The sequence below is a fragment of the Heterocephalus glaber genome, unplaced genomic scaffold (assembly GCF_053883595.1).
Source record: "Heterocephalus glaber isolate CG9 unplaced genomic scaffold, H.glaber_assembly_v1.0 deba00001608, whole genome shotgun sequence".
Lineage (NCBI taxonomy): Eukaryota > Metazoa > Chordata > Mammalia > Rodentia > Bathyergidae > Heterocephalus > Heterocephalus glaber.
Genome location: NW_028258379.1, coordinates 40,411,069 through 40,431,948, shown reverse-complemented (window position 1 = coordinate 40,431,948; position 20,880 = coordinate 40,411,069). Strand labels below are relative to the sequence as shown.

General features: G+C 48.3%; 2 protein-coding genes across 7 annotated transcripts in view; one reads left to right on the top strand and one right to left on the bottom strand.

Moving 5' to 3' along the window:
- Tdrd9 (tudor domain containing 9) overlaps positions 1 to 7,680 on the bottom strand; it is a 93,753-nt gene extending 86,073 nt beyond the window's left edge. For 4 of the 5 annotated variants that reach the window (XR_002389080.2, XM_004837467.3, XM_021243746.2 and 1 more), the window contains exon 1: positions 7,421 to 7,680. Coding sequence is in view for 4 of the 5 variants with exons in the window: in XM_004837467.3 (XP_004837524.1) it covers positions 7,421 to 7,602 (182 nt within the window). In the remaining variant the exon portion in view is untranslated. The remainder of the gene's footprint in view (positions 1 to 7,420) is intronic. The other variant, XM_021243748.2, reaches the window with a different exon arrangement.
- A 5,879-nt stretch (positions 7,681 to 13,559) lies between these two features.
- Positions 13,560 to 18,029, top strand: Atp5mj (ATP synthase membrane subunit j). 2 transcript variants are annotated; one of them, XM_004836876.4, is made up of 4 exons: positions 13,560 to 13,696; positions 15,857 to 15,980; positions 16,776 to 16,799; positions 17,651 to 18,029. In XM_004836876.4, the coding sequence occupies exons 2-4, from the start codon at positions 15,857 to 15,859 to the stop codon at positions 17,683 to 17,685; spliced, it is 183 nt and encodes a 60-aa protein (XP_004836933.1). In that variant the 5' UTR covers positions 13,560 to 13,696; the 3' UTR covers positions 17,686 to 18,029. The 2 variants fall into 2 exon arrangements, with proteins under 2 accessions (XP_004836933.1, XP_012921740.1); XM_013066286.3 differs by having other exon boundaries at positions 13,582 to 13,765.
- The last annotated feature ends 2,851 nt before the right edge of the window (positions 18,030 to 20,880 follow it).

Here is a 20,880-nt window from a genome sequence, read left to right as displayed (position 1 = left end):
GTTTTCATGACATGACCACCTTGGGCTTCTTCAATCACAGCAAGATTGCTCAGAAGGGAAACTATCTGTGGCAGATAAATGTCCCACAAGCACACAGGTGCCTCTTGTGCTGTGAACACAGAAAATAGAAAACATGGGTTTTAAGAAAATATCATTGTCTTCATGGCAAGAACAAAAATTTGTTTTAAAAAAAAACCCTTTGAGTTTGCCTCTGAAACCCAGTACTAGAGCCAGTGGCTCCTCATTCCGTGAGGAGTGAGGCACCCTGCAGGGCCACTGCATTGGACTCTCCCTCCACACACCATGCCCAGTGCTTCCCAGGCAGGGCAATGCTCCATGCTCAGACAGGAGGAAGCTGCTTTTCCAAGAAGCCCACCACAATGCCAGCTCCTCAGGAGGCTGAGGCCAGAGAACCACCTGCACCCAGGACCAAGGCCAACCTGGACAGCAGTGAGACCTTAGCTCAAAAACAAACAAACAGGAAGCTCACTGTGGCTGACAAAGTCAGTGGTGTATGAAGTGGGCAGTGGCGCCACTCTGCCAACCAGGATGAGGATGCACGCCCTGCACCCTGAGTCACCAGGTTTAGGCGGACGGGAGGGCACCGAGTTGAGCTTCTCTCTTTCACTTTGCTGTTGGAAAGAAACTAAAAACATGTTTCTTGTAAAAAGTTTTAGTTTAGAAAGTTTAAAACTATGGTTGTTTCTAGAAAATCAATAAATCAAATAGAAACTTTAAAACAACTTTCTGAATATTAAAGATCCAAGTTTTTATACACTGGGGTGTTTATAATACCTAAAGCTGGCAAAGGAGTCTGGGTCAAAAACGTAAGGAGTAAAAAGGGGAAGAACTACTGGGAATGCTTCAGGGACAGTTTATCATGATAAAGTGGGCCGGGGATTTAGTTCAGTGGTTCCACTGCCTGTCTCACAAGCGCAAGGACCCAAGTTCAGTCTCCCGTACCGCCCCCCAGAAAAAAAACACTAAAAAAAGAGAGTGAAAGTGGTGTGAGCATAGCAGCTACAAACTTGGTAAGACAGGAAGCAGTCAATAAATTCATGTAAAAGCATTCTGAATATTACCTGACACAACAGGCTGTCAAACATTAGCATTACTAACTAGCCCAATCCAACTCACGTCAAAATAATTTTTCTACCTACCAGGCACATACACAGTCAGTGTCGTTTAACCCTAACCTTGGAGGTCAGTGATAATGCTCCCTTTGGCACAGAAGCAAACAGCCTCAGGTCTGTTAAATGCCCAGCTCAAGATAACTGGCGGAGCCGGGCTCACACCCAGTCTGTCACACATCACCCAAACTACCTCTGTGCTCCAACATGCAAAGAACCAATGGCAAATTTGACTCTTCCCCTTTACATGCTCACAGGCAACTTAAAATCAACAAGCTCAAAATCAAAGTTACAAAAGTTTGTTTTCAAACCAGGCATGGAGGGGAATACCTGTAATCCCAGAATTCAGGAGGCTGAGGCAGGATGATTGCTGCAAGTTCAAGACCAACCTGGGCTACATAGTGAGTTCAAGAACAGCCTGAACTACATAGAGAGACCCTGTCTCAAAAAAAAAAGGTTTGTTTCTTTTCTAGAAGGATAAAATTCAAGAGAGGAAGCCACTCATACATACACCATCAAAACAACATCCAGGTGGGTATGGTGGCACATGCTTGTAAGCCCAGCACTTTCGAGACTGAGCCAAGAGGATCACCACAAGCTCAAGGCCAGCCTGAATTACACAGAAAGATCCTGTTTCAAAAAATCCAACCGGGCTGGGGATTTAGCTCAGTGGTTCCAGTGCCTGCCGCAAAAGCACAAGGTCCCAAGTTCGATCCCCTGTACCAAAAAAAAAGGGGGAAACAAAATACACACAACATAACATGTAGTCTCTTAACTTTGGGCTGGGGATTTAGCTCAGTGGCTCCACTGCCTGCCTCGTAGGTACAAGGTCCTGAGTTTGATCCCCAGTACCAAAAAAAAAAAAAGTCCAACCCACATACCTAAAGCATAACTCTTCATCAATTAACATTTTCCATCTCAGTAAACGACAGCACTACCTGCCCATCCGATTCTACAAACCAGAATATCACAATCATTTAGCAGGGCGCTAAGCAAGTTGCTGTCTAGTTCTGTTTGTTCAAATGCTTTGTTTTTGTGCCACTGAGGATTGAACCCAAAGCCTTTACACAGAACCACATCCCCAATTTTTTCCTACTTTTATTTTTTATACTAAGACAGGGTCTTGCCAAGTTGCTATACTGCCCAGCTGGGCTTCAACTTTCGATCCTCCTGCCTCAGCCTCCCAGGGTGCTAAGATTACAAGTACATTATGCACCACCACACCTGGCTAGCTGTTTGCTGAGAAGGCCCCACTCCCTCTGACTGTTCCAGCTGCTCCTTCCCAGTCTTCTCCAGTTGACCAACCCCTAGACACCAAGCATCCTACCTAGGCCTGGGCCTCTGCTCTCTATGCCCACCCACTGGGACCTGGCGCCTACAGTCTGAGTGAGTTTCCCTCACTGGTCCCCAAGCTTTCAAAGCTTCACATGTCTGGTTCTGGACAGGCTCCTTCCTCAACTCCAGACTGGCCCTCCTGCCCCGGGGGGATTGTGACCCTACCACAGTCAGCTCTCTTGCAGCCTTGATGCCTCACTGAGGCCCACAGCTCCGGTGCTCAGCCGGAAATCTTCCCATCCTCTGTGGTCACTTCCCCCGCACACATCCTATATCTGGTCCAGCAACAATGCCCTGGCCTCTCTCTTGAGTACATATCCCAAACTCAGCTACTGCTTTCTGCTGCACTCCCTTAGGGTCTAAGCCACCATCCTGTCTCTTGTCTGGATGATGTACTAGTCAAGTTCTCCAGAGAAACAGAAGCCAGCGGCCACAGACAGGGTTATTTTAATAGCTCACATCATTGTACAGGTGCGGGCCGGGGATTTAGCTCAGTGGTTCCGTTCCGGCGCCTGCCTCACAGCACAAGGACCTGAGTTCAATCCCTGGTACCAAAAAAAAAAAAGAGTCTCAGGCCCATTGTACAGGTGCAAGTCCAAAGGCTGTGGGGCAGCCTGGACGCCTGGACACCTAGAAGAAAGCTGCAGAGCTCCTGCTCAAGGGGGGCTGGTCTTGCTATATTCAGGTCTTCCGCTGATTGGACAAGGCCCGCTCACATCATGCAGGGTAACCTGCTTTACTCAAAGTCTACTAACTCACACGTCAGTCTCATTCAAAGCACCTTCACAGGAGTATTCAGAGTAACATTTCACCATGTGTCCGGGTACCATGCTGTTGCCATGGTGACATATAAATTAGCCATCACCATGGTATCAACTCTGATCTCCTTGTTTCTACCCATGGCCCCCTTCAATCACACAGCAGCCCTCCTGTTAGAGCCAGATGTCACGCCACATCACGGCTCAGCTTAAAACCCCAAAGCCTTCTTCAGTGCTCTGGCTGCCAAAGATAAAGCACCAAAGCAAACTTCTCACCATGATGATGACTTAAACTATGACTCATGAGCCCCATCACATCTCTGGCCTCATCTGGTACTTCCCCAGTTGCTCTACTCCTGCTGTACATGGAAGACACAGGAGAAATACAGCAATGCTTTTTGAACTTTTTGCGGGGGAGTACTGGGGATCAAACTCAGGACCTCGCGCTTGCCAGGCAAGCACTGTGCTGCTAAGCCACATTCCAGCAGCAATGCTTTTTAACCCATGGGAAAATTACCTAATAAACTGAATCTGTTAAACAGACAAAAAGTTCTTTTAAAAAAACATGGACTTTGTGGGTGTGTTAGCTTTCCACCACTATAGCAAAATACTTAAATAATTAACTTGAAAAGGTGTATTTTTAGAAAAGGTTCTAGTCCATGACTGATAGGCCTGTAGCAGGTAGTGCACCATGGTGGAGACCCATGGAGAGAGCCTTTCAGCTCATAGCCAGAAAGAAGGAGGTGTTCTGGGCCAAGGGTTTAGCTCAGTGGTTCTGCTGCCTGCCTCAAAAGCGCAGGGATCCGGGGATTTAGCTCAGTGGTTTCGCCACCTGATGTGCAAGCACGAGGACCCGAGTTCAATCCCTGGTACCAAAAAAAGAAAGAAAAAAAAAAGCACAAGGATCTGAGTTCGATCCCCAGTACCAAAAAAAAGGAGGTGTGCTAAGTCCTATGATCCCTTTCAAGGCCACAGGCCCAGTGACCTAAGGACCTCTTGTGGGCCGCCTCTCAATGGTTCCAATAGCACTGCCAAGGGCACCAAGCCTTCATTCAACATATGCCCCTTTGGGGACACGTAAGATCCAAACTACAGCCATGGTGACTAGAAAACAGAAATCCTCAGAGGCCAACAGAGCCAAGCTAACATCTGTGTGAAGCCTAAATACTGAAAGACAACACTGCAAAACTTAGGAGTCACACACCACATTCTCTAAGACATGCAGACTGGGACAGGTCAGCTTCTCAACTTCTCTGCTCCCTGACTGCCTGAGATTCAAAGTGAAGCCTCCCTGTCTGTTAGGAGGACAGCCACCCTACACAGTGTCCAACAATGTTGCTTACAGAAGACACAGCAGGAGGGAAAACTGAGATGAAGAAAAAGAATCCAGGTGAAAGCAATCATCAGACACTGGGAATGTGAAAGCTCTCTGCGGGGAAGCTCTCTCTGCAACAAATCGAATTTTAAGGTGTTCAGTCAAAGACACAAAAACTGAGAATTAAATGAGAATATCATGAGCCAGGAGTTAGTAAGAGGCATGAAGGCAGCACAAGCAGAAGGACAATGGGAGTGGTGCGTGGCTCCCAGCCACAGTTGAGGCTATGGACTGGGACCCCACTGGAACCCAGGTACAACCTGGAGAACTCTCGAAGCAACAGACGACAGCCGCCAAGTTCTTCTTCTCCATATGTCAAGATGAAGAAACAGAAAAGTGAGGGGAAGTCAAAAAAACTGAGACGCGGGCCGGGATTTAGCTCAGTGGTGCCACCACCTGCCTTGAAAGCGCAAGGCCCCAAGTTTGATCCCTGGTACTAAAAAAAAACAAAAGAAAGAACTGAGAAGCGCTGTGTAAGGTATGAATTCCTCGCTACGAATGTAATCACTATGTACTGCTAACGTACTAATAAAAAAGTTAATCACAAAAAAGAAACAGGAAAGTAAGGACAAAAGAGCATAACATACAACTGTGCAGTGTACCATGTGAAAGAGGGAAAACAAAACTGGGAAACCCAAGCAATTGCTGGCAATTTAATTTACAAAGCATTCCAGCACTCTTATGTAGTTCACCAACCATTCCCACTCCCAGCACTCTAACCTCACTACAGGAATTTAAGCAACACTTTATTCAGAGAGAAACAAACTCACTGCGATGCTCACAAGCATGTGCACACATACATTTCACAGAGCAATTCTCTCAACTACACGTCACCTGGTATTTTCTGGTTCACTCTTTTAATATTTTTTTTTCTTTTCCAGTGCTGGGGATTGAAGTGGGGTCCCCATTGCTGCCAAGAAAACATTCTACCACCCAGCCCCAAGAACTACAAGTTTAAAAAACCAGTCCAAAGTGGTTAAACTGACATTTTAACCTCTACTTTTAGTTTCTGACAAGGTCAATAATAATTAAATTACTATGTAGCAATCCATTATTTTAAAAAAATACATTTTGCCTACTAAGTTTAAAGAAGTACTAGAACATTAAGTAGAGGTGGCACAGGATCATTTACCAGAATGATTCAAGGAAATAAATTGTGTAAAAATATAAACAAAACATCCCCTCTAGAGTCACAACCTAACAAGACTAACTTTTAAAAATTTAAAAATGGGGCTGGGGAGTTAGCTCAGTGGTAGAACGCTTGTCTGGCAAGTGTGAGGCCCTGGGTTCAGTCATCAGCACCAAAAAAAAATTTTTTTTAAGAAAAAAAAAACCCAACTTCAAGGGAACTAAAAATTTTTAAATGGCTGGGCACATTGCTCACACCTGTAATCCTAGCCACTAGGGAGGCTACAGCAGTAAGATCACAAGTTCAGGCCAGCCTGTGCCACACAGCAAGACCCTATTTCAAAATGAAAAATAACAAAGGGGCTGGGATCCAGCTTAGTGGTAGACAGCCCCTGGCTCAATTTCCAGTACTTCAAAAAAAAAATTTTTTTTTTAATTGATGCACTACATCTCCCTCCTACTGGGGTTCTAAACTTGAGTGAAGGGGAATAGTGGAACTCCTCCAAGATGGAGGGACTTCTCACTCTGGGTTTCCTTAAAAATGCAATAACTAGGCCTGTCTTCTAAAAACAGATGGTGTCCTCCTTCCTTTTTTTTTTTTTTTAAATTCCCACTAAATTCACACAAACAGTAACAGAGCAGCTACTTGAGCCAAGGAACCATGAGAAGAGGAGAGTTAATAAAATGGAGCAAAAACCTGGCATTCCTACTCCTTGATGTTTACCCAAATGAACTAAAAACGATGTCCACACAAATGCAGACATACATAGACATCTACAGCATCTTTATTCATAAGTGAGTAACTTGGAAGCTACCAAGATGCACTTTGGTAGTGAGTGCAGTACATCCAGCCACGGAATATCAGCCAGGGCTAAAAAGGAACGAGGTGTAAAGCTATGAAAAAGACAGGGAGGACCCTCAGATGCAGAGCTAAGAAACCAATCCGAAACACTGCAGGGATTTCAACCGAACAGCACCCTGGGAAAGGCATAACTGCGGAGGCAGGAAAAAAGACCAGCAGGCCCCAAGGGCTAGACAACCCTTGGCAGCGAAGCTAATCCATAGGATCCCAGGATGGTGACAGATACACCCCATCCACCATCTGAAACCGCAGTGTGCGCACGCAGAGCACCTCCAAGGTCAGTCCACGACTGGGGCACATCTGTACTGGGTCCTCAACGCAGCACACACACCCCACACTGATACAGGCGTTAGTTACGCAGGAAGGTGGGAAGGAAGGGGGTCGTATGGGGGCACTGCTCAATATTTCTGGAATGCTAAAAGTAGCTTCAAAAAATACAGTCTATTAGCCAAGTGTAGTGGTGTCCGCCTGGAATCCCAGCACTCCTGAGGCTGAGGCAGGAGGACTGCCACGAGTTCGAGGCCAACCTGGGCTCCATAGTGAGTTCAGAGCCAGCCTGGACTACAAAGGGAGACCATGCTTCAAAAAAAAAAGGAACAAAAAAAGTACTGTCTACTAATAAACTTTACAATATTTTTGAACCGGACACTGGGGAGACTGCTTGCTGTGGGGTAAGACTAACCTGCTCTCGGGGGGCACCTGGGGGGTGAAGCTGGTGGCCACTTGAGCAGTGGGAAGAGCTCAGGCTCAGGGTCAACGGGGACGCCCCGCCCGCCTGCCGCCCCGCACCCCACCTCTTGAGGGCGACCCCACCCCAAGGCCACCCGCCCACCTCCTGAGGCCCGGTGGGGTGGAAGCGGAAGCCGGGGAAGGTGCCGCGTCCTTGCGCAGAGTCTCCTCCCTGGCCACCTTGGCTGGAATGGCGGGCGGAGAACCCAGCAGCTCCACATTGGTCACGGCCTTGCCGATGGTGAACCAGTCGTTGATCTGGTCGACGGTAAGCTTGCGCAGCATGGTAGCAGCCGCCTCAACCGCCTGGCCCGAGTGGCGGGAAAAGCCACCACGTGACCTCCACACCACAGGACTGTTCCAGAAGCCCCGCCCCGCACGTGTCGGCCAATCACAGCGGCGAGTGCGGGGCGGGGCCAGGAGGTGCTGTGGTTGGCCTCCTGCCGCCTGCCCCTTCCTGCTGCGCGAAGCCTGCTGGGAGCACTAGCCCGCGAGGCCCGCCGGGACGGGATTACAAGCATGGGCGGGAAGGTGTTGGGGCCGGAGAGTCCAGACCCGAGCCTCTGGCCTTTGGCAGCGGGACTTTTATCCTGCGGGCCATTACCGGCGGAGAGTTTGGCTGGAGTTGTGGCTGCTGACCCTGGGCCTCCCGACGCCTGTGCAGGGGAGAAAGGCGAGGGGCGGTCAGGGAGGGCCAGGTGGAAGAAAAGCAGGAAGGAGGCCTGGGAGAGAGAAGCACAGCGAGGGAGCCCGCGAATGACCCCGAATGCACGGAGCCCTGGGACTGAGTTAGGCCCTGGCAGGGGGAGTGATCTTCCTTTCTGAATCTGCATCTCCTCAGGCGGCGCCCTGCACACAGCAGGGCCAAAACAGGTGTGGACGACATAGGTGCACTGTGGCCTGAGCACGAACCAGACAGGCTTCCTCTTTCTGAATGCATTGAATAACAATGCACAATCTACCTCTGTCTCCCCAGCATTACCTGGCTGAATATTCTAGATTTCACTGAATAGCTATGATTAGGGCAATCGCATTTTCTTTTATTCCAGTTTCAAAACAAAAATAAAAGCACCGGGTCTCCCTCTGTAGTCTACGCTGCCCTGGAACTCACTGTGAAACCCTAGCTGGCCTCAAACTCTAGATCATCCAGCCTCAGCCTCCTGAGTGCTAGGATTCTAAGCATGTGCTACCACACCCCGCTTCCTCTCTTAATTGTTAATATCTGTAACACTCAAATCACACACTGTTCACAATACTATATGTTACAGAAGGTTAATGAAAGAGCTAAAAGCAGCACAGGGTTTAAAGAGGTCTACAGAGGTAGAAAAGGCAGCCATCTGATACAGTGTGCAGATGTTTCTGTGGGAGGACAGATCAGGGGCTTAGAGGTCAGAACGTAGTGGCATAACTGTAGAGGTGGAGGCACAAAGCTGTTAGGCAAAGTCCAAGTCTGGATTGCAGGCAGATTCAAAACTATCAGCTTGAAGCATGCTATGTGTGCATCACAAGCAGAAGAAACCATGCTGAGCTGAAGCCCCAGGGACAGATGGAGGTCACTCGCCTGGCAGTCACCTGTGCAAAGCCTGTGGTAAGTAGGTGACCAAGTGATGGGGCCAGTGGTGCTGCTGTGCCAGCTGCAGGGTATTCCTCCTTTTATAAGTCTTGGGTGATAGGCACAGTGGCACACATCTATGATCCAATCACTTTGAGAGGCTGAAATAGGAAGATCTCAAGTTCAAGGCCCAACTGGCTAACTTAGCAAGACCCTGTTTTAAAAGGGGAAGAAGGAGGCCTAGGGATATAGCTCAATGTGAAGGCCATGAGTTTAATCACAGTACCAAGCCAGATGTGGTAGTACACGCCTGTAATCCCAGCACTCAGGAGGCTGAGGCAGGAGGATTGCTGTGTGATAGAGTTCTCTACTGGACAAAATGGCCTCAATGGTCCTACATTCTAAAATGGCTCCCATTCCTAAAATGGTTCCCAATTATGGAAATGAGCCATTTCAGAAAAGTGAAACCTACCCTCTCTGGAGAAGCAAAGTCTAACTTGTTGCTCCACCCTGCTACCCATGTAATCCTTCCCTTCCAATTACCTGGCATCCTGGTGCTCAACTCTCAGGATACTCTCCCCATTCCACCGCCCTGTATAAACCTCACCCCAGTGAGTCTCACCCTCTCTCACCATTGTTCGAGGCAGGCCCACAGTTCCTTCCCCAATAAAGCCCTTCCTCAGGTACTCCTGTTTTGCCTTGTTTTCCTTCACTGTGAGTTTGAGACCACCCAGGGCTATGCAGTGAATTCAAGGCCAGCCTAAACTACATGGCAAGACCCTGTCTCAAAAAAAAAAAATCACAGTACCAAGAAAAAGGTCTCAGGTAAGGGGTTTGCATCTCGTGTATTCGATAAGTTCACATATCTGGCTTTTCTGCTGTGATTTGGTATCCCCATCCCCATGTGCTTCCAATTGTACTCAGTAAGTTAATTTTCATTGGCATGAGTAAGTTGCCAGTCTGGGCCTTGTGGCTGTGACCCAGAGGCAGTGATTCGCCGAGCAAGGTGCACCCTGATGTCTGTGCTCAGAATGGAGTAATTCACATCAGCTGGTGCTTCACAAGATGGAGCAACTTGGACCAGGTACAGCCTGAACACTGCTGTCCACACAAGGACACAGTCTGCTCGTCGCAGTGGGTCAGGTGGGTAAAACACCAAAGGAGACTGCAATGGTCCAGGCCAAGCTCTGAGAGGGAGGGTGGATGGCAGAATCAGGAAACATCCCCAAAGAAGGGTCAGAGAAAAACAACCAGTGGAGCATACAAAGGAAGGAAGATGGCAGGAGAATCACCAGGCATGATTGCCAGCCACCATCACAACCTCCGTGCCCCACAAGAGCCACATGGATGTGAGATAGGGTGACCAGAAGAACACACACATCCCCATTGTGAAGCCCAATCAGTTATACACTGGAAAATGCCCACCAAAGGGCCAGGGATGTAGCTCAGTGGCACCGTGCCTGCCTGGCAAGTGCAAGGTCCTGAATTTGATTCCCAGTACCAGGGAAAAAAAAAAAAACCCACCAAGGGGTTGATAAGGGTCGGCTTCAGAATGGCATAGACAGAAGCCAGGCCAGAGAATGTGATCTGCTGGTGCCTCAAACTGTGTTCCAAACCAGGAGTCCTGGCTCCAAATCCTAGCCTTGCCACTACTGTTACTTCCTCTGGGTCTTCTAGCCTGACTTTCCAAACACCACTGCCCCTGAAAAGAGCCTCCTAACACAGAGCCATGGAGAAAGACTCTTACTATGTCTTTCAGTGTCGATTGGAAATTATCTACATACTTTATGTAAAGACTAAGACATAATGCTAAATTTCACGAAATATATTGAAAGTACTTGAAGCAACTCCAGAACTTATATTTGCTTTCCTACCACTCCTCCCACGTGGTATCACCCTTTGTGTGTTTGGGAGGAAGAGAGTTGCTCATTTTCTGAGACATTTTCTTTCCCCCTTGACCTTTTGAGGGACACTGCCTTGATGTTTTCTCACTTTGGAAAGTGGTTCTTGCTTTCCTGGTTAAACACCAGGTAATTTCGTGTGGTCCCAGGCCCAGCGGCTTTGGGATACCTCCACCTGACACAGTACTTCCTGGTGCACCCTGCAGCAGAAGCCACAGAGCCTCTGGAAAACGCCACTCTGCCCATGAGAGAATCCCAGTAAAAACAAATGACATCTTACCAGTTTTGACCCCAGGGATTTGAAAGCTTTCAAACTGTCACTGGCTAGAAGTTTAGGCCAGTCTTGCTATGTAGCCTGAACTGGCCTCAAACTCACAGCCATCCTCCTGCCTTGGCCTCCCAAGTGCTGGGATTACAAACATGCACCACCACACCAGCTCTTGCTTTAGTAATAAGAGAAATTAAAACTAAAGTGACAGTATGAATTTACAGGCTAAAGCTTTAATTGGAATGAAAGAGAACAGATAGAGAAAGTACTCCATCTTGAGTAGCTGGAGGCAACATTCTCTGGTGTAGGACTTCAAGCTGGCCCACCCACAGAAGAACGGAGACCAGTTTTGATGGGTTACTGTGGTGGGCCAGGTCTGGTCCATCATTACCAGGGCCTAGTTTTGTAGCTCCAGTGCAGTCCTCATGGGAGTAAGCGGATTCGGTTCCCATGAAATGATTGTCTGCCTGTGGCAACTTCAGTGAAGTGAGTCTGCTTTTTCCAGGGACCCAGTGATACTAGTTCAGGGCAGTGGCTGGAGACTTTCCACCATTGCTCTAAGGGGAATGGGTCTAGAGGTTGTAAAAGCTGGCAGCTGTATGTCCCTGTGATTCTTGGAAATTACTTTAGTTCTTGTGTCCTGTGTCTTGAATTAGGTACATTTAGGGCTAATAAACTTTGATGACTAGCATGCCTATAACAGAGCTGAGAAGAATTTGAGAGTTTTACAAAATGAAGGTCAAGCTTTCTTCTAGTTTTAGTTACCTTTTGAGCATTTGTAGGCCCAAGTAAAGTCAGAATTTTTAGGAAATATATATATATATATATATATTTAAGTCCTTGATTGTCTTAGAAAAAATCAGAAATCAAGCTTTTAATGAGGTACAAGCTAAGGGCCCAGGATTTTGTTTTCTGTCCCTGTGGATACGGTGGTCTCTGTCAGAAACCACACTTGGAGAACCAGTGCCTGGAAATACCAAACTTCTCAAGTTCTGCATACACTTTCATTCAATTTTAGCTTTTTCCCTTTAAATTGGAATCATGTTCATTGCTCTTCATTCTTTCCTGCATCCCATCCTTCCATTCCCCTCTTTCTCCTCCTGCCCAAACACTAAACATACTGTGCATCTGGTGGTGATTATTCACTCATTCTTAGCTTGTCAAAAACTACTCCACTTTCTTTACTGAGTGCTAATTTTCCTATGTATAGAATTCTAAATAGTCATTTAAGACTTCCTCTTTGTATTTCTTTTTTCACAGTTCTGGGGACTGAACCTCAGGTCACGCACGTGCTCGGCAGTACCCCCACTGAGTGACACTCCTGGCCCTAGTCCTTAGTTTGCTATGGTTTTATTCTGAGGCTTTGGCTGCTGACTTTTCATTTATCTGCATACTTGATTTCATAAGGGATTTTGAACCTTTGGAATGATTTTTTTAAACACTTTTGGGAAATCTTCAGCCATTCATCTCTTGAAATATTTCTGCCCAACTCTTGTTCATTTCCACATCGTGAGTTCAAGGCCAGACTGAACTACATAGCAAGACCCTGTCTCAAAAAACTAAAAAACAAACATAAAACACTTGTCCATTTCCTTGTAAGACTCCACTCAAACCTGATGCTGGGGATGTAGCTCAGTGGAAGGCCTGAGTTCAAGCTGTAGCACACACAAAAAAAATTTTTAAGAAAAGGAAGAAAACACAGCTAGATGTACACTGGCTGCCTTGCTGTGCGGCCTGTCCCTCGCCTTCTCTCTGTCTGTGCTCTGTCTCTGTCTCCAACTCTAATTCTTTCAATGTCTTATCTTCTGCTAAGCCCATACAATTCTTTGGCTTTTTTTGTTTTTTACCCATTAGCTCGGTGGTTTTGTTTTTCCAGCTACCTGCTGGATTTCCCCCTTTCTCCATAGTAAGCATTGTTATTTTTAAAGACTGTTAGATTCAGCATCTGGAGCTCCCACGGAAGTGTTTACATCAGCTGTTGAGAAGAATTAATATAGGGCCGGGGATTTAGCTCAGTGGTTTCGTCGCCTGCTGCGCAAGAACAAGGACCCAAGTTCGATCCTCGCACCCAAAAAAAAAAAAAAAAAAGAATTAATATGCACAGAATAGCCACATAAAAGCATGCAGAGCAAAAAGATGATCCAAAAGGAATCGGGAAACACCCTTCAGATGGGAGACTACTCTGCCCCTAACGAATCACGTAAAGAGGTCCCTTTTTCTTTGATTTTTGGGACTGGGGATCGAACTCGGGACCTTGCACTTGCAAGGCAGGCAGCAGAACCACTGAGCTAAATCCCCGGCCCCAAGGGGTCCTTTTTTAAAGCTGGCCAACCCGTCATGTTTGCCTAGCACTTTCCCGGTATCTGCAGTAAAAGTCCTGCGTCCGGAAAGCGCGTTAGTCCTGGGGAAATCTGGAGTTTAAGATCACTGTATTACAACGCGAAGGGACACCACCCAGCGCTCCCACTCCAAGCCCCCTCCGGCCGCCGGGGACGCTGTAGCGCGCAGGCGCAGCCTGTGCGACGCGCTGACGTTCGGAGCCACTGCTCCTTCCGCCTTCCCCCTTCCCAGCGGGCTCCGCGAGGCGCCTGCGCACTTGGTGACCTTCGAGAGTGTGTGGTGGGGTCTGGCGCGGCCTGCACGATTGTTCCTGCCGAGGTGAGCGCGGGCCCGAGCCTGTTGCTCGGGTCGCTGTGGCCGGGACTGAAGAGGGCGCCGGACGAGAAGGTCTGGGAGCGAGGGAGCGGGAGGGCGGGAAGAGGCCTCTGTCGCCCTTGAGTCAGGCCCCGCCCGCCAGCTGCGCTGTGCTCTGTTTCGGACCGAGGGAGCTGCGAGAGGGTCCCCGGGGGTTCGCCCCCCAGCCCGTGGGAGGTGCCTGGGCCGTGGCCCCCAAACTGCGAGGTAGCTGCCCGGGGTTGGTCCGACGCCCTGAGATGCCGGGGTCGGGTCCTCAGCGCCGGGCTTAGCCCTCAGGACCACCCCTCAGCCCTGAATGGTCTCAGGAGCGGGACGCTGAGCCTTGGAGCAGATCTCGGTGATGAGGCCTGTGGACCTCATTTGATGCCAGTCCAGCCGTGCTCACTGCGACGCGGTCTTGGGCATATTTCTCACCCACTTAGGAAGGGGTAGAACGGGAAATAAGTGTGTCAGGCACTTACTAAGTTCAATGTGGGGAGCATTCTTGGAGTAAAAAACTACTTTGACCTCCAAGCCCCTGAGATCTGGCCCACCTTCCCTCTCGTAGTTAATCCACACTATTTTACATGACAAGTGCTTGATATTGCCAGACTCTGAAGACTTGGCAGGAGTGATTCGCTTAAGGGCCATAACAGCCCATTGAGATGGGTACTGTTTATCCCAGTTGGACCTGTGAGATCGCTGGGAAACTCTGTTAGCTAGTGGGTGGGGGCAGGATTTGAATCTAGGCGGGCAGCCCCCCTGGCTGTCCCATTCCTCCCTGCTCTAACTCTTTCTGACCTCGGGGTCTTGGCACATCAGTGACTGCTGGAGCCGCTTCAGGTATTCTGACTGCTCTCGCTCAGCATCTTGCACATGCTCAGTTCACGTTTGCCGAGTGAACACAAATGTCACGATGCGGGTTTCCATGATTAGAGGTCAGCCATTGAGCTTAGAATAGGTTGGGCTTTTGAAGGATCCAGTTTTGTGTGAGTCTGTTACAGTTCGGGAGTGTGGAAACCCAGCGAACACTGGAGATTTGACTCTTGTGTATCCGCAGTAGCAGAGGGACTGGGTGAGTGGAGCAGTGGTGGGTAAGTGAGGCAAGAAACCCACTGCAGGCAAAGTGGAGGTTCTGAGTGAAATGAGAAGTGCTTGGACCCGGGCCGGGGATTTAGCCCTGCGGTTCTGCTGCCTGCCTCACAACCGCAAGGTCCGGAGTTCAATCACCAGTACCAAGAAAAAGAAGTGCTTGGATCTCCTGCTGCCTGACAGCTGGTGGAATGACCACCTTTTATCAGCCCAGATGTTACAAAGCTTTGCTAAGATGAAAGTGAAGGCCAGGCTCAGCAGCACATGCCCATAATCCCAACATTTGGGAGGCTGAGGCAGGAGGATTTCACAGTCAAGCCCAACCTGGGCATGAGACCCTGTCTTAAAAATAAAAAGGCCTTGCGCAAGCGCAAGGACCCGAGTTCGATCCCCGGTACCAAAAACAAATTAAAAATTAAAAAAAAAAAAGGCCTGGAGATTTGGTCGTAAATTGCAAAAGTAATTGAAAGCATTGAGACCTGAACATAAAAAGCAAACCATAAATTCAGAATTTAATGGCTTTCCCATCAAGTCTAGTAATTAAATAATATTTGTATTTATTAAATAAGTTCTTCCACATGTGGCCCTGCGTCTTGTGCCATCTGTTTTGTATTTAACAGTGGACCCCAGGACTAAGCTACAGCTGGTCAAAGTGCACCCAGGCCCAGGTGTTAGTTCCATAAGGAAATTGCCATACCCTGTTAACCTCAAATGCAAGCCTTTCTCAACATGCTGCTGAAACTCATGTTTCTACTTCACAGCAGGGTGTGTGGTTTTGCGCATAGCCTTACTGGACAATTAGCTGGGAAGGGCATCATGGTAGCAGGCACTGAGATGAAGAAATGAGGCGTCACTGAGTGCCAGGGTGGTGGGACAAGTTTGAAGAGCTATGAAGAGCTGTAGAGGCACCGCACAGGTCGGGGACACAATAGTTCCAGCCCAATAGCTGCTCTCTGTCGTGGGGAAGGGTGTCAGACTTAATGAAAATCTCTTACCAGTTAGGTTGAGAACACCAGCCATCTTAATATTTATCACTGTGTTCATTTTCAGATGCTTCAAAGCTTCATTAAAAATGTCTGGGTCCCCTTGAAGCCATACTATACCCAAGTTTACCAGGAGATTTGGGTAGGAATGGGGTTGATGAGCTTCATTGTTTATAAAATCAGAAGTGCTGGTAAGTTCCTGCATGTTTGATACATTGGCAGCCAGGAGAGAATTACAGTTCATCTGTGAAGGCACTGTGGCTCTTAACTGGACACGTGTATGAGAACCACTGTGGTCACTCACAGAGTAGGCCCAGTGTGGGTCAGCTGTGAAAGGCTTTGTGGAGGGGGGTTCGGAGCAAGACTGTGACATCAGGCAATTGATTTGTCCTGCCTGCGATAGTGGTATTACATCTACGTAGTTGGTGTCCTTCATCTTAACAGATGCAGCCTGAAATATCTAAGGGTGTACTGTCATGAGCTATATTGCTTTAGGGTACCTTTTCACCTCTTCTGAGGATTTGAAATTTCTTCATGACAAAATTTGGAGAGGAGGAATAGCCATTGGGTTCTCAGTGGAGCAGATAAGGACCAAGCATGTACTGCAAAGCCACTGATTGAGAGGAGGAGAGGGCCAGGGATTTAGCGGAGTGGTTCTGCCACCTGCCTCGCAAGCGCAAGGTCCAGAGTTCAATCCCCGGAACCGAAAAAGAGAGAGAGAAAAGTTGAGACGACTGCAGTTGAGGAGATGGGAGGGAGTAAGAAGCCTGCTCGCCACTGTCCATAGAACGTCTTTGATCGAAACTTTACCACGTCTCGGTTGTTTGGCCTGCAGTAACTGTTACCTTCTAGAAGCTTCCTGTAAGTGTAACACTTTTCCTGAGCTATATCACCTTCCACCAAATCTTGACCGTAGCAGTGAATTAGACCAACTAAAGGCATTTTTATAAAGCACTGATATGACACACTTTTCCCTTTTATTTTAGATAAAAGAAGCAAAGCTTTAAAAGGTAAGTTTTTTTGCTTCTTGAAATGATTGGAGGGGCCAGGGATTTAGCTCAGTGGTGCTGTGTCTGCCTCATAAACACAAGATCCTGCGTTCAGTCCCTGGTACCAAGGGGGGAAAAGGAAAGAAATGATTGGAAATGAAGAATACCATTTTACCTTTTTGTTGTTGTTGTTGTTGTTGGTACCAGGGATCGAACTCTTGGGACCTTGCACTTGCGAGGCAGGCGGGGGAACCACGGAGCTAAATCCCCGGCCCACCATTTTATGTTTTTAGGACAGGTTATATCATTGTTCTGAACTGAAACTGATACACAGTTCAGTGAGTGTGTGAGAAAAAGTAGAGGGACCAGGGCCTGAACTAATGGTGAGACCTTGTCTCAAAAAACCAAAAAGAAAGAATAATTACAATAGCTGATGCCTCCAGTAGGGGAGCACAGGGTAGCCATGTGAGCATGCCACCTTGTGAAGTTCGTAATCATGTATTTTTAAAGTGCTTCGAAAGAAAGCACCTTACATCTTTATGCTCTGGTGCTGGGTATTTCTTGTTTCCCCAGTGACAAAGAAACTGTGGTCATTTGAGTGTCACACAAACCCAGCACTGGCTCCATGGGCTTTGGGAAGAGCCATTTCCCACCTCTCCATCTTCGCCCCTGCCAGTGGGCTTCTGCTTGCAGGTAGCATGTTCAGGAGCCTTCAAATGTGCTCAGTGTTCCGTGCAGAAATAATGAACACTGAGCATTTTGATAGCACTGAAAATTGTCATTCACTTTGTGACTTATACTCCTTTCATAATAGACTGCATTCTGCTGCTTTCTTCCTAAATGATTTCCTTATTGTGCATCTTTTTCAAAAGGTTCAAGTCCTGCACCTTCTCATGCCCATCACTAACCAGCTGTCTTGAGTGCACATGGACGAAACGTCAGTCTGCCTGTAAATCTAAGCCAGCTGTGTCAGATGGGAGCACAGAACATCACTGTAACCTGCATAAGTAGTGTTGGCTCTGAGGCATGAATAAATGTACCTGTGAGATGCACCTCCCCATTCTGGGACTGTTTTGTGTGTCCCCTCGCAGACCCTCTGTATGTAGCAGCTGTCCTCATACCGCCCACCCCCTCCCGAAGAGCCCGGGATGAGGAGTGCACACCTTGGTTGTTCACCGCAGGGCTTGGTGGTCCAGGTCCAGGTACTCACTCGGATTCTGATACTCAATAAATGTCTGTTTAGCAAGCGGTCCTGCTGCTGTCTCCTGGCCTCTTCGAGCCTCTCTCTTCACCTTTGGGATGTGGAGATGTTGATTATATAATCTCAAACTTGGAACTATTGTCAGGATCAATAACGGAAAGGAAGGGAAAACATTAAGTTGTGAAATGCTTTGGAAATAAGATAGCGTTAGATCACACAGGCAAAATTATAAACTCTGTGAGGCATTTTTTTCCTGGAAATCACAAGGCATAATAAAGCACAAAAAAGTCGATGGATGTTTCTTCTAGTTAGGCCAATGTCAAATGAATAGTGCATAACTTTTATCTCCACGTGAGGCAGTTACCCATCCCTTCCAGTCGCGCACACAAGGATTGTAAGGCAGTGAGTGGAGTGGAGCGAGTCCAGCCGAAACCAGGCGTTTGCAGGTCAGAAGAGGAGCTGCAGAGCAGAAGCAGTGCCCAGTCCTGGCATTAAGATCCTCCCTTCCCCCAACCACAGACCTCCCTGTTTTTCATCTGGCCAAGACAGGGCTGGCACTTGCTGTGGGGTTTGCCTGAGCCTCATTCTTCTTGCATAAGATGGGGCTGAGCCTGCCTGTGCCCTCCCTCAGCTTTGGAGTTGCTGGGCACAGTAAGCAGGAGCGCCTTGTGTAGGCAGCATGGGATCTGAAGACTCAGATCCGATGGAGTCCTGTGTCATGCACTGCTCCAGTGGTATCCTGAGCTGGGCACTGTGGTGCAGGCCAGGTGCCCTGTGTGTGACTGATGAGTCCCTGGGACATGCTGATGCCCAGGCTTCAGAAATTGCTGCTTATAAGGAGAACAGGCTGCAGCCCTGCCTTGCTACCCACTGGAGGCCCGATGTGCACTGCTGATCGCAGCACGGGCCCCGCACACCACCTCTGCCACACACCACAGTGCATGTTGTCTGCTAATGAGGTGTGGACCTCACAGGAGGACAAGTGACGCTGAGAAAAAGGCAGTAAAATGCCAAAGGTCACAGCACTGGGCCCGGATGTGCACTCTTGTCTGGAAAGGAGGTGAGGACCAGGTGGAAGGGATGTCTGGCCTCAGAGTGCTCCCAGAAGAGCTGGGCCATTGCTCTTCCACCCTATTCCCTAAGGGTTCCTCAGCCAAGATGGCTGGGTGGGTCAGTTCTCTGGTACAGGAGTCTGTGCCCTATCATGATGTCCATCCATCACTTGTGCAGAGCAGACGTGAGCGTGTCAGAATGGATCTGCTAATCACAGAGAGAAGCAACTCCAAGGTCTCGGGGGGGCTTTGGAGACAGCAGGTCGTGTACTGCAGGTGGCCTGTAGGTGGAGCCGGAGCTCTCTTGCCTGCGAGGCAAGTGTGGGGTGAAGGACACAGGCTGCGGGAAAGGGAGGGCACGGGCAGCTTCAGGAGGAATGCCAGACTCGCATTCACCCGCCCTTCCATAATGCAGTGCTACTGGGGAGTAATCCTGAAGGCAGACAGGTACTGAGGACCCTGAGCATCTGCAGATGGAGTTTTATTTTCATTATTTTATTTCATTGTATTAATTCACCTTTTTTGTGGTACTGAAGATTGAACACAGGGCCTCACAATGCTAGACAAACACCACCGCTGAGCTATGTCCTCAGCCCTTTTCTGTTTTGAATTTTGACACATTCTTGCTAAGCTGCCCAGGCTGGCCTTGAACTTGAGATCCGCCTGCCTCAGCTCCTGGAGGAGCTGGGCTTTCATGTGCCAGATGTAGTTTTAAATGATACATTTTTAAACTAGCCTCACGTGAGCTGCTGGAGGAATCACCTGTTCTTGCTTGTCCCTGGATATCTTGCCAGGCTGTGCCCTCCAGAGACCTTGGCAGGTGTGGTTCCCACTGCCCTCTGTGGGTTGCACCTGGAGCTGACAGGTCCTGAGCATAACTCAGATCTGCACAGCACCCTGTGAGCTCTCACTGCTACCGAGTTCACGGTGAAATGGAGGACAAGACTAGATAATGAGCTTGCATCAGAAGATGATTACCTGGTTAGCAGACCGGTAAGTTAACTAGCAGAGCCAGGATTCGAAACCTGAGTGTCAGAACTGGGACCTGGGCTATAGTCTGACCTCATGTACCTGTATTTGTGTCGGGCCACGTGTTACTATGGCCCACACAAGGCCGATTAGCACACAGTCCCTTTCCTCCCAAAGTTTAGAGTCTAGTGAACAGGTAGTGACAATGCTTGGCAATACACATAGCAGTGCACATCTGTGCCGGTCCATGCTGGCCATGCATCACACATTGGGCCCGGACACCAGAAGCCCAGCTCCTGCCCAGCAGCCAACTCAGACCCATGGATTTGCCCTAGACCCTTGCTCAGACAAACCAGTCACAGCAAGGCATTGCTGGTACTATAAGGAAACTGTACATAGACTGGAATTAAGTGACACCGAAGAATTGCTGATTTTATTGTCATTAAGTATCACAATGATGGTATTGTGGTCATGGAGGAAGATGTCAGTTTCAGATATGTGGATGCCATTATGAAGGTGTTAAATGATATCTGGGAGGTACTTGAAAAAACATTGGCAAGGGCGAGCACGGTGGCCCACGCCTGTAATCCCAGTATTTGGGAGACTGAGGCAGGAGGATCGCCATGAGTTTGAGGCCTGCCTGAACTACACAGTGACATTGTCTCAAAAAACAATAATAATAAATAAAATACATCAGCAAAGACTAGTGAATCACATAGATGGGCCTGAGGAGGCTAGGGTGTGCACGCACAGCCCAGTTCCCAGCACTACAGAAATACAGAAAACCACTGGCGGGATCAATGACAAGAGAAATGTGATTCACTGTCACTTGTGGAATTTGGGATCAGATGCATGGAAACAAGCTACATGATCCTCTACC